The sequence below is a fragment of the Ptychodera flava genome, chromosome 19, assembly GCF_041260155.1.
Source record: "Ptychodera flava strain L36383 chromosome 19, AS_Pfla_20210202, whole genome shotgun sequence".
Lineage (NCBI taxonomy): Eukaryota > Metazoa > Hemichordata > Enteropneusta > Ptychoderidae > Ptychodera > Ptychodera flava.
In genome coordinates this window covers 22,355,097-22,368,945 of record NC_091946.1, presented here as the reverse complement: position 1 = coordinate 22,368,945, position 13,849 = coordinate 22,355,097, and the positions used below count along the sequence as shown (strand labels likewise).

Genomic DNA, 13,849 nt, shown 5'->3' with positions numbered 1-13,849 from the left:
ACTAAGGAAAGAATCTACACTGCGACTGATGAGAAACCACACTCGGGTTTCGAAACGCAAGCGTCAAAGGGCGACTCTATCAACTTTTGTAACAACATAGGTCCGGCTGCGTCTCGCCATAAGCTTTCCCCACACAAACAAAACATTACCGTACACACTAGGCCTAATCCAACTTCTCTACAAATATCCAAAGCGAAACAAACATTTCATTAACACAAACAATCGGATAAGAATGTAGGAACACATTTTCGAAACGAATCAAACACAAACTCGACACAAAAACATTTAGGATAGTTAGGTGGGGAGCCTGTTTCACATTTTTTACATCTCGCTATACTGTCTATGATTCTAAAAATAAAGTCATCTGCCACTTTTTCAATCGAAAGTCGGGCGATTTCATGGTTCTTTGGGGCACTTAAGTGTACGTCGAGCTTAAGGAATGTAGTTACATTCGCGATGTTTTATTCGAAAATTATTTATTCCTTCAAGGGCAAATGCACATAATTTATGCTGTTGGAAATACTGGCCGCTCATAAACAAGACAGTAAACTCAATATATGTGCATCTTACTTATTTGTCAAAGACCACCGACACCCACAAAAAACCAAATGGTTCAGTCCAGGTATTTGCAACTCTGCCATCCGACTGGTCAACAGGAAATCAACCATAGGTGTCTTTTGGCACGCGTATACGCCAGTCACCTAGGCGACGGTAATCTGCACCACTTATCACCATCGGGAAGGTACTCCTCCCCATATACCACTGGTGATCCCCCCTCAAGGCACTGCGTCATTCGACCAAGCATTGTTATTGTAATTTCCTGCATAAAATTAACAGCGAGGTCAACACGGTCAAACTCTCTCGGCATTTTCTCTCATGTATTTCTAAGATGACAAATAATGTGTTACCTTTTCAGTGCCAACAGCAAGTCCGATTAGACTGATACACTCGATAGTCTTGCCTCGGAGCAATCTAAGCTCTTTGCTGACTGCGTTCTCCATCACAAATTTCAGATTCGGCATGAATCGGTCGTAGTAAACGATGAACTTCTCCTCTGCAGTATCAGCGATGGCCGCGAGGGTTGTCACCATTTGTTCCAGAACTAATTTGTTGCCCCTTTGCACTAACTATGGGTGTTAAAAAAACGATAAATTAATGGCGTTGAGATAAAATATTTCATAACTGAGTAAACAATCAAGGCGATAGGTAACAGTATGATAAATTCAGACAGTAACCAGTTTGTGTAGCAGACATACACCCAGGATTCCCCCACCCTATAAACAGTACATGTGTTGTCAAACCGACTAAATTACATTGCAAGTTTGTATTTCAACATTGGTAAGATTAAACCTCATCTTGCCAAGTTCATATCTCACTATCCGGTCAAGTTAACTGAAACCACTGGAGCACATCTTGTCCTTTATGTTGCATTTTAATGATGATTTAAACATTTGAAGGCCCAGAAAACACAGATACTGATAAAATTTTTACTGAGTTGACCCCAATAACATAAAATTCCAAGTGAGTGAAAATATGTTTTAATTCACTCGTATGAATACTAAATTTAGGTAGAGTGTGCCTCAGGGACAGATATTCAGACTCTCAAATTTTTACAATACTTTTCTGATCTACCACTTGTGGGGGTTCATTTTAAAGCACTTGGTGTAAGGGCACTTTTCACTATCTTAGTTTTTCGAATATCAAAAATATTATTTTTCTCCATAGAGTTAACACAGGGATGGCGGCCATTTTGAATTTCAAATATCATTTATCTTGGGTGATTTGTTTCTCTAGTACCAAAATTTGCATGGTGACCCCTGATTTTCATTCTTGATTTGGGAAGAGAATAGTTGAATTATTCCTTGAGGAAAGTTTGAGCAAAATTTTTAAGTCTTTCATTTTCAAGGCGCATACAAACTTAAATGGCCAGTGAGTGTATTTGGCAGTTGATATAAATCTTCAGGTCTGGGAAGTAGGGTGGTGGGGGAATATTCCGAAGGGAAAGATCACTGATCAATGCATGCTATAACTTTGAAGAGCTTTCTATTTCACAGGAAACTTACCTCTTGGAGCTTGGCTGTTATGATGGACTCGATTTTGGCCAGCATGCCGTCAAGGTAGGGTACTAGTAAACTCTTGGGACAGTCCTCGCTGAAGTTGACCAGGGCGGCACCTGCGTGTGCCTGTACCCTGGGATTTGCATGGTCATCTAAGGCGACCATCAAACCGGGTACCACCTGACAAAACAAGAAGTGTTACAGCCTTTTTTAAAAGCTTCCATTAAAAGCCACTTCATATCAATACATCTTGTTTCAAGGGGAAAATAACTTTTTCTGAACAAGGGTGTTTTGAAAAGAACCATAAATGACATCATACCACAAACGTAACGAAAATACATGGAATGTGACTTCACCAATCTATCGCCCCCAGTGGGGACTAATAGCACTGATCGCAAATGACGTCATGTTTTTCTCTTATTAATATGCATAAATAAATATTTGTCTGCATTTTCCACATAAACGACGAAAACCAACAATGGTTACTAAAAGTCACACTAGTTCATGGTATTTTATTGCTCAGACTACAAGCTGCAACAACATCCACACATGCAACAACAAAGTTGTCTGAATTTTAGGCAGCATTGTCTGAAAGCCGCACGCCTGCAGCTATATTTAGTAACAAACCTGAAATCGCGATCAACGTTATTCTTTCAATTATTCTACAGAAATAGCTTTCTCTTTCTGTGTCTCTCACCTTGTTGTGGAATTTCTTTTCAAAGCCTGGTGCAAAGTCAGTAGCCATCTGACCGAATGCATTACAGGCAGCGTACCGAACTCTTGGATGCTGCAATAAAGGATGACAGCTAAGTGTCATCAACTGTCAAAGGGGGGGGCTGTGATTATTTGTTCCAGATTTTTTTGTGTGAGTCAATAGCAAGTTATTGTTCTACTCCTCAAAGTTTGTTTGTTTGTTCTATTCAGATTGCCTACACAGGATGTGTATGTGTACAATGCATTGTTATTGTTACATTTGAACCGTAGTCCAGACAGAATTCAGTTGTCAACAATAACAATGCACTCTACGTATTTACAGGTTGAGTTGATAAGCTGCATATTGCTTATCTAAAAATGCTTTGGGGAGTAGAAAAATAAACTATAGACATACGAAAAAAAAAGAGAAAAATCACTAAAAGTTACAGAAACTGGCCATTTGAGTATGTCTGATATTGTGTATGAGAATATGAATATACATAAGAAATATGTAGTTTAGTTCGTGTCCTTGAAAGACCTGGACAGCTCTCTCTACCGATACAAACACAAATCTAGAATGCATATGGTGACTATTGGCCAGGGAAACCAATTGGATTGCATTACACATTCATATCTTACGATTCACAATACACTATACACAACAGCAAATTTTGCTCGCCCCCAAATGTACAGAAACTCTTCTACAGATACTTTCTGTTCGATCAGCACATCAGATCATAGTTCTGGTAGGATTACTATTTAAACGCTTTATAGCGAATAACTGTTTTGCTCACTGAATCTTGTATGAATGGAAGAACTGTATCCACGATGCTTGGCAGCACAGACTCCATGTACTTGTGGCATCCTTCACCGACTGCTGATATGGCCATCAACGCCGCATGCCTGTACCGCCAATCAGCTGAAAAGATTGACAGAATCAATCAATCAATCAATCAATCACTACATTTCATGGCTATCTTTCGGTTCTTCGCTTCTTAGTTGTCATGATTGAGAATTTTTCAAATAAGAGAGCTGATAGCATGAAATCATGAAAACATGAAACACTTTTACAAATGAATGAAACTCTAGATTTGTTGTTCAACAGTGATTTAACTATAAGAGACTATTGCTGTTTTTATTTCCAATTTCATCTACCATGAGAAACCAGCATTAGAATTTATTTTCAAATACATGGAATTACACATACTAGCTTTGGAATCAGGAGAATTACAGCTTATACAAAAAATATTAATTATGGTTCTTTTTGATATCGGAAACACACACTCAAAATATTATACTTACGATTCTGTAACATCTGAGGGATGTTAGCAATGATATGAGGCAAGATTGTTTTACCGCCGATACCGCAGGCAAACCTGTCGAGGGCGCTCTCGCCAGCAATGGCGTTACTGTCGTTATCATCATCGTCCACCTCATCACTGACTGACCACTCCGGGTCATCTTCTAGGTCAACCATCATAGCTAACATCTGCGGAACTGTGACACAAGTACAATTGAAAGATTGTTATAAGACGGATAGGAAACACAATTATGGCAAAACAATTACAAGAAATACTGACTTCCTCAAGTTACTTCAAAGATTGTCTCGTTTCTCGAGTATTGTAACTTTTTAAATAATTATACACAATATGGCACGCAAGTATTATCAATTACAACAGTGTTTCACTTGAGATCCACGATAGCATGCGTCCCACATCACCTATATCCAAACACATCCCTCCAAAACGCACAGAAACTCTTCTACAGATGACAATCGACATTAGCTACATGTATCCAAAGAGGACAATGTTTTTACATGTATATGATGCTTTGTTGCAAAAGGCAACGGAAACTAATCAAGATTGCACACTAGCGCCCAAAGCTAAAAAAAATTTTTTGATAATACGAAAATCACACAAAAGGTAGACAACCCACCTATCATTGGTACAAACTTGGCTGCCTGTTTTCTGAGCATGGCTGGAGCCGTCTCAGACATTGTGACAATGACTTCAAGCCCAAGCTGTCTCCAGTTGTCTGTAAGATTGGTGTCTGCTGTTATCTGGATAAGACAAGAGATACAAGATCAGCCTCCATACTAGATTCAATTCTTTTTGCACATAAACAACTTTGTTACCCTAGAGTCAACACAGTCACTGAAAATTCAAAAACTTTCAAGGATCTTCTCACCAACTTTCAAAGACGCATTGCAGTCCAAAACACCATTTTTCTGATATCATTTTTAGATACCATTTCATTCTATCAATCTTGACAAGTAGTTTCGTGATTTTGGGAAATCATGGGTGGCTTATCAACTTTCAAAGACTAAGTTTCTTTTTCCAGAATTTTTCCAGGATGTTCCAAGAGGCTTTAATAAATTTAAGATTTTCAAGAACTTTCCAGGACCATGTGGACCATGCCTGCTGTTCATATACCAGTAAACAGGATGGCAATCATCAAACTGACCTATCAGTAGATAACCTGCACATCTCTCCGACAAAATAACCAAAAATAAACTATTGTAATTTTACATGAAAAATCACAACATCTCCGCAAAATTTCATCTTTCACATTTCAATTGTGCCATAACATTGGAACGTAAGAAAATTATCATTTCGAGTTTCACACATTTCATCCTAAAATCATCAGATAACATGCATTACATACACATCACTACACAAAGGATTACCTATGTCACTTACCTTCAAACAGAGAGCGATGACATTTTCCAGCTGTGATCTCAATAATTTAGGATGTGTTTCCACCAATTCAATCAGAGACTTAAGCAGTGAGTCATCATCTTGTAGTGTTACACTGTCCGCAACAGCCTGTCTCACGCAAGAAAGAGTTGCAGTTTAAATATACAATCACGCTGAATTTTTCGGTGTCACTTCTTTTTTCTGTCATAAGAGTTTTGAGACAATGGCTATTGCAGGTTTGAAATATCTGTTTAGTGTATACCTTCAATTCCATATCATAATAATTATTACATAAGAGTTGGAAAACCATATTTTTGATTGTTGAAACATCAACTAATTTCAATCACAAAATGTAAAAGCCAGATATTTTTGTGTTCAGACATAGACAATGGTAATTCTTCATAATGTCATAAAGAACACTAGCCTTCATGATATTTTTTCTGAAGTCTAACAGCACTGGGAATGGGCAAAAATTTGCTGTTATAGAGCTGACACATTTGAGAAAAGTGAACCAAGAAACATTTTGTCAGGTCAATTTTTCTTTTAGAGCAGCCATCCTAGTCAAAATACCCTTAACCCTTTCACCACCATGGTTTGGTCCAAACCCATTGTTCTCAATGGTAAGTGTGGACCCCTATACAGGGAATCGGGGGTGAAAAGATTAAAATACATTTTCTAACTTTATTGCTGGAAATAACTCAAGACTCACTCATTGCTAGCAAAATTGAAACAAAATGGCCATCTGACAGCCATATTGGATCATATGCCAAACAAATTGAAGTGCACATGTATGACGCAGGGTGTTTTCCCAATTAAAATACCCAGAGTTGTTCACTCATTTTCTCATCTTACCTGTAAGATTGCCGGCAATAAATCCAGGAAGAGTTTACTCATGGCTGAGTCTCGTTCATGAGCCAGCACAAATGCTATGGTGGCTTTACCAGCAACTATCCGTACCTGTGAAAAAACACACCAAAGGATAAATAATCTTTTTCTACTGGTATGCTGGCTTTTCAGTTTATTTGCAGCCGTAATACAACAAGAAATGTTAATGTTCACAGCTTTGATATCATAAATATCCAAATTCAAATATTTCAAATTGGGAGACTGATGACTATTTTGAATATGAAATTTGTGTTGATTCTTTGATCCAAAATTTTGGCTGGTTATCAAAATTGCTTTGCAAGGCTTCTTTCAGAGCTCATATTCCATTACCTTAGACCTGACACAACTGTTCTTTGATACAGTGAACTTTACATTGATATTATGTTTTGGGTTTCAATTTGTATGTGTTATAGAACAAAAAAAAACTTTTATTCATTCATAACTGCCGTTGAATATAAAAAAGTCATAATGAACAGGCTGCCTTGTGGCAATAATGAATGACAATAAAATATGCATGATATGGAAATAAAAGATACTGCCTTTTATTCTCAGACAGGTTAGAGTCAGAAATAGTGTACCTGTGCACTTGTCTGGTCTGCTAAACACTGTGATAACATCTGTTTGATGACATCAAGGTAATGGGCTTGCTGGTTGGCAAAGATTCCCGGAAAATTACTAAGAGAGGAGAAAACATCAGTGTCAAATTCATGCTATATTTATGTACGGTGCATGATCTGAGGACATGAATATTTATAACTAATGAGTCATTATCATTACATTTGCATATCCAAATGATACTCATTAATGAATTTTGAATAAATGAATACTAATGAGTTGCACTTTTAGCCTCTAATGAATTTTATGACAAGAAAAAACACATGACACTGCTTGTATTTTCATAGAATAACTCAAAGTTGTTTGCAGTATTATGGACTTTGTCATCTATAACCTGATAGATTCTATAATCTATAGTATTTTCTATACAAATTTTGAGCACACCAGAAGGGATATTTGAGTGTTATTTCACATTTGTACATCACTCCCTTTCAATACATTCATATTCTACAGTATTAATTCACTTTTGCTAGTCTATGTTTAGTGACAGAATTCATGATATGACGCTCCCAGAATATTCACAATCAAAGTATTTTATTTTGTACATTTGAGATACCTACATGTATGGTAAGCTTTAAAGAGGTGATGTGCAAAGAATAGTGTCTTGTGAAAATTCAAAGAAATTCAAACCAGAGTTATTGTCAGTTTTCTTACATGTAAGATTGTACGGCAGGCCTGGAAAGTTACATTCTGGATCCACTTTGATACTCAGACATGTAAAAGAATTAGCGAACAATGCTGTCATGGAAACAACGGACCTATATTGGAAATTTTATTCCACCAATGTGACAAAAGATTAAAATCAGCTGCTTGTTGAGCAGCGAAATGGCAAAGTTACTTACAAGAAAACGTGGAGCGCAGACTCTTTCAAGCCTGCATCTTGGGATGTCGCACAATCAAACAGAAATTTGAGAACTTCGGGCCACAGATTGTTGCCATCATCATCTGTTGATGAAAAGAAATAGAATACAAGATAAAATGACGGATAAAACTCTATGAGATATGAATTTATAATACGTCAATGTACATGTGTATGTGAATTCCCATAGGATCACTTGAGTCATTAGACAATAGGCAGCTGAGTAAGAATAACATTGTAGATACATGTAAGCTTTTAATATTAGTTTTGCAATCCAATAGCCATTTGTTGACCTGACCTTTATTTTTTATCAACTTTATCTCAAAGTGGATTATTAGAATTATACAATAAATCAATTTCTGTTTACCATTAAACAAAAAGTGAAAATCAATGAGTTTTTAAAAAAAGTGTGAAAAATGAGCCATCAATACTATTTGACAGAGATACTGTATGAGCAGATGTGGAACATATTTGAGAGCCAAGGCAGAGTTTTCCCTCCATTTTTGTTGTGTGTGTTTCAACAAAAAACTAACATCTGGAATTTGTGACAGAAGGCACAACATTCAAGGTCAACCAAGTCACCTTTTGGTCACTATTTTTGTCATTTTGTATGCTATTTTTGTGTGCTATTTTGTGTCTCTGTTTGTGATTGGTAAAGAGCCAAAAAATTCTTGCTAGTTTAGACGGTACTACCACCTCTGTACCAGACAGCCTTTTCATTGTACATGTACCGACAATTTGCTGTACTTGTACACATGTATATCAGCTAACCACAATGGGAGAACACAATATTAGGGTTTACAAAATATTGGTGAGCGAAAGTGTTTCGATAATGCTGGTGGCCATTGTAGATTTGCCACTTGATAAAGCAATGCAGACATATTATTTGATGCCACTTGCAGAAATTTGGACAAATTTTGTTGTTGAGAACTTGTTTTCATCACTGCAGCTTGTAGTCAGATACTGAATGTGACTTTTCTAGTTTCATTTTGAAGACATTATCGATAGTGTAAAAGTACTAATTTTACAATGCCTGTTAGAGTATTCTGACTTAATAAGGAATCATCCCCACTGTTTCATTTAACCCTTTGAGCGCCGCCAAAGTCAATTTTAGTTGCCTTTATAAAATTTACCCCCGTAAAATTTTTTTCAGATTTTTGCCAAAATTTTGATAAAAAACTGTGGCCAATGAAATTTGATGTCTATGTGATCAAAAATTATCAAAAACTTACAGAAAAATTCATAAAAATTGGTGAAATGTTGCACTGAAATTTTGGTGGGAAAAATTACAGCACTCAAATGGTTAAATTTGTATTTGCAATTCATGAGGGATTTAGCTGGATATCCCTGAAAGCAAGTTTTACAGTAAAAAATAATGTCAGATAGGAAATTCTGACCTCTGTATTTATATAGCTGTAAAGAAAGACGGGGTCAAGAGAGTAATAACATGGAGTGAACACGATCATATTATATATATTATTATGCAGCTGCAGATGTACAGTAAGGTCTGGTATTAGAAGACACAGAGTCCAGTATAATTGATGCGGAGTATAATAACTTTTGACGTTATTGGATTCTATTTGACTTTTCAACCTCAGCTCTACCTCAACATAGGAATAATAAGACAAAGTTTCAGAATTGATTTTCTGAACATAGCGTCAATGACACTTGGCTCACATTTGGTTTGATGTGGTGGGCCAGAATGAGTATACTTACCTAAGTTTACCCCTGAGAACATGCATACCAAGTGTGTATAGGATGTCATGAGCTTAAAACAGATGATCAATAACATTCAACTTTGCAAAAAGCAAGATTTGACCTGACCCTTATGAAGCAAAAGGCTTGAAGTATTCCCCTTTGCCACTCACCGACTAAGTTTCTGGCTAGCTCAGATATGGCATCACAGATCTTCCTTCTGACCAGGGGGGTCTGTTCTTGCTGCACACCAGCCAACAGCTCTTGTTTGCAACCGTCCTGCAATTCTACAGGCATCGCTGGGAAGAACTCGTCAAAGGAGGCTCCGACAAGTCTCCTGAGGAGTACTGCAGCCATTTGGCGGACCTGGGTAGACCAAGGAAAAAGAATCCCTTATTTAAAGTGTTTTGTAGACTGATATGAATAATGCTCACAGTAACCAAGTCAAGCAGTGAAGGGGAAAAAATCACACCCTAGAACAAAACTATAATAGATACACAAATTGATGATTTTGAAAATACATGTATGTTTGTTGTTTATGTAATTTCGATGAAAAGTGTGTTTTGAGAGATTATACCATATTTGACATAGGATCCCATCCTCTGTATTTTGGCTGATGAACAATAAACAGCAAGTAACGAATCGTTCTCAACTGAACTCATTTCTAAATACATGTAAATGTCACTTTCCTACAAAAATAACATCTAGTAATTCTCTTTAAAACTCTGAAACCAACGATGGGATTTTAATCCAAAAATGACCTAAACATGACACACTTCTTAGGCCGAACAAAAAAAATTGTACTTTTCTGATAACCCGATCTAACCTATTTTTCACCTGCCGACCCTGAACTTTTTAGAGCTACATAAACACGGAAGTTAAAAAAAAGAAAAAAAATGTAAAATCATGCATTCATAACCTGGCATTTGATTTTTGCTTGAACAAGGATGTCTTTTATGTTTGTTTGTTTTTTTTATGCATGATACACTTTGTGGAAATGTTGTGGCCAGTGTTTGACTGCCCTGAACCCCTGAAAAATGCGTATTTAAAAATAAAAATATTTCAGGAAAAAAAATTCCGGCCGACCTACCTACCTTATTTTTGAAAACTATGTTATCGGAACTGACAATTTATTTTTTTTTTTGGCCTTATGGCCTTGTGTAAGAGCTAAATTTGATAGTCTTTAACCCATTGAGCGCCAAAGTCAATTTTTGTCACTTTTATAAAATATACTCTACTCAATTTTTTTCAGATTTCTGCCTAAATTTTTAGAAAAAGCTGTAGCCAATGGAATGTGATGTCCATTCGGTCCAAAATTATCAAAAAATTTCAGAAAAATTTATAAAAATTGATAATGTGTTGCAGTAAAATTTTAATGGGAAAAATTACAGCACTCAAAGGAGTAATCAAATTCTGTATCATATGATCACAATAGGTTACTATCTTTCTGTAATTTTGAGCCACAGACGATCACAGTAATTGTTTGGGTAACCACCATACTGTATTTGTTGTAATCCCTGAGAAAACCAACTTGCCTGTTGGCTGTCATGTTAAGTAATTCAAATGATTGAAGACGGCCCTGGCATTTACAAACTACTGTACCACGTTCACAGCAGGCTTGCATACATTATACACATCAAACATCACTTAAAAATAGATAGTGTGTTTCCATAGCGCTCAACACCATATCATTCATCCGTGTACAATGAGACCCATACAGAGTTTATAAAAACCACTATAGTCATCACAAATGGAAAGATATAATGAAATATCACATTATCATTTACCGTGCAATAGCCTTTTAACTCAAGTATTTTGATCAGGGGGATAAGGTTTACATGAATGTTTTATTGTCAGAGGCATCGTGACAACATAAATACTTACAAAATTACACAATTATTCAAAGTAATTTTTGCATTGGAATGGACCATTTCACTTGGGGGGGGGGGGGAGGTGGGCTTAATAAAAACATCTATCTTGCCCAGTTCATATTTCACCATCAAATCATGTCAAGTTGATTAAAACCAGTGAGGCATACATGTTGCATTCTTACAAAAACCTGAACAGATGAAGGCCCTGAAAACATAAATACTGTAAATATAATTCTTACAGACTAAAGCAGCTATAACAGACCAAGCCAAAAAGGTGAAAATATATGTGGTTTTGGCTAATACCATTTGTTACTGACTTGGCAGATAGGGAAGTGACACTGTCTGGCACAAGAAAGGGATAGAATGAAAAAAATATCTACTGAGTAAATATTACTAAAAACGTTTTTTGCAATCATCTGACTTTTTTACGGGGAAGAAATATATCCCTTTACCTGCCAAGTTCATATTTCACCATCGGGTCAAGTTTGTTAAAACTAGTGGTGCAAGAACATGTCCCATATGGTGCATTTTAACAAAGACTTGAAGATTTGAAGGTCCCTGAAGACAGAGATACTGTAAACATGATTTTTACAGACTAAAACTGCTATAACATACCAAGCCAGTGGGAGAAAATATATATCATTTGGCTCAATACCGCTTTTTGCTGACTTAGCAGATGGCATGGGAAGTGATACTGACTGGCAAGTAAAGGGTTGACATGATGGTCAGCAAGTATAGAAGTGTGAATTGGTTTGGAGCGAGAAAATATGGATCTTGTGCAAAATCAAGGAAATAATTCATAAAATTTTGAACATGCAACTAAAATCTCAGGATTCTGATCATTCCCACCTCAGATCTATTGGTGGATCCCTTGCATGTGGGTTGGGGAATATTTCTACATTATCATATTTAAAATTATGTTACATTTTTGCCACCAAAGATGTGACTGCTTTTATTAAAATGCCATGTGACCTTTCTCAAATGATGTGGTAAACCGTAGTATCATTCACTATGATACCAGTTTTTTTCTCAAAGACATGCAATTACAGAATCCCCCCTACATTATCAAAATCCCCCTTAAAATAATCACAAATGCTTGACATATCATCCCTCTACAATAAGGTTTGAGATTATGATGTATTTATAGCATTCCACTTCTTGATTACTGTATATAATGTAACATCATACAGTTGATGTAATCCACTTTCTGTAGCCACAGTAAAGTGATACAAGCTTCCTATCTGCAGAGGGATGTGATAAAGCTGAAAAATACCGTCAATGACGCTGTACTCTCTAATGTGTGGCCAGTGAGGTAATTGGTTGTTGGCATGGAGTTGTTGGTAAATAGTTGATGATGTAGGGGCATGAGGTGGGATATGGACCCAAAGAACCCAAAAGATGATTAAATACATCAATCAAAAAAATTCTAAGCTACAGTATAAACTGCCTAAAGATAGTTCAGTGTGGAAAAAAGGTTAAATAATTCAGAAATAAGAATTAACAGTCCAAAATAGTAATGACGCACTTCCCTACTGACCTGAGTGCATGTGAAATACACAACCTGGCATCTATAAATTAAATTGTATACCAAGTGATCATTTCAAGTCACTTTTAACTGTTTTAAAGGGATTTTCCAAAGGTCCTGTGGAAATGATGAAAAACGCTTATCTGGTCTTGTGTTTGTAAAACCTCATGGCTGATAATTGTCATAGTATTGAAAAAAATTGAAAGTGAAGAAATTACTGTTTTTAATAGGCATATTTTCCTTGAAATACATGACCGTGTAAAGAATATATGCTAAAAGTGTTTAAGAGTAAATTTCTTTTCAAAAAATAATTTAATCTGTGACCAAAGGATTTTATTCTTGAGTTTACAAATTCAAACATTGCAATTGTTCAATCATCTTGTGCGTGCAAAATTTATAAAATGACTGAAAAATAAAAAAAATTGGCAGAATTACAGTCTTTGTGATGTAAAATTATGGGTTGACATCACGATAATCTGTTATCTGTTGTACTACTATACTATAATTTAAATAAAAAAAGAAAAGTTCATGCAGAAACGGTAACATATATTGTCAGCAATGTAGTGTTAATTTGACTTTACATCAAATATGCCTTTGCTGGATACCAAATATATAGGGCGAAATATTAAAATCAGCCATGTTCAGCAAAATCCACACAACAGCATTGATCCTTTTCTAATTTGATTTGATTTGCTTATGTTATCCTTGTATGACAGTCAGTACAATATGGAACTTGAACACAACACAGTGAATAAGTATGCTGTAAATGAAATGGTGTGGCTGCATCCACATGCAGCAATAGGAGTGCCTTTGTCTCTCACCCCTCATTTCCAACCTGTCCCATCCCTGAAAAAATAGTTTGGTCTTATATTTATAATATGTTAATAATTTCTGTATTTGTTAAAATGTGCGCATCTCAAAAACTTTTGATCATAAACATTTTCATTGTTTTT

At 36.0% G+C, this 13,849-nt stretch overlaps 1 protein-coding gene across 1 annotated transcript in view; it reads right to left on the bottom strand.

The window, feature by feature from the left end:
• Positions 1-13,849, bottom strand: part of LOC139118925 (importin-5-like) — a 34,302-nt gene that overhangs the window by 14,760 nt on the left and 5,693 nt on the right. Inside the window, exons 3-13 of the mRNA XM_070682491.1 lie at positions 9,674-9,866; positions 7,789-7,891; positions 6,910-7,006; positions 6,299-6,403; positions 5,450-5,575; positions 4,686-4,809; positions 4,053-4,247; positions 3,545-3,669; positions 2,755-2,844; positions 2,064-2,237; positions 909-1,127 (exon numbers count right to left, since the gene is read on the bottom strand). Coding sequence (XP_070538592.1) covers positions 909-1,127; positions 2,064-2,237; positions 2,755-2,844; positions 3,545-3,669; positions 4,053-4,247; positions 4,686-4,809; positions 5,450-5,575; positions 6,299-6,403; positions 6,910-7,006; positions 7,789-7,891; positions 9,674-9,866 — 1,551 coding nt within the window. The remainder of the gene's footprint in view (positions 1-908; positions 1,128-2,063; positions 2,238-2,754; positions 2,845-3,544; positions 3,670-4,052; positions 4,248-4,685; positions 4,810-5,449; positions 5,576-6,298; positions 6,404-6,909; positions 7,007-7,788; positions 7,892-9,673; positions 9,867-13,849) is intronic.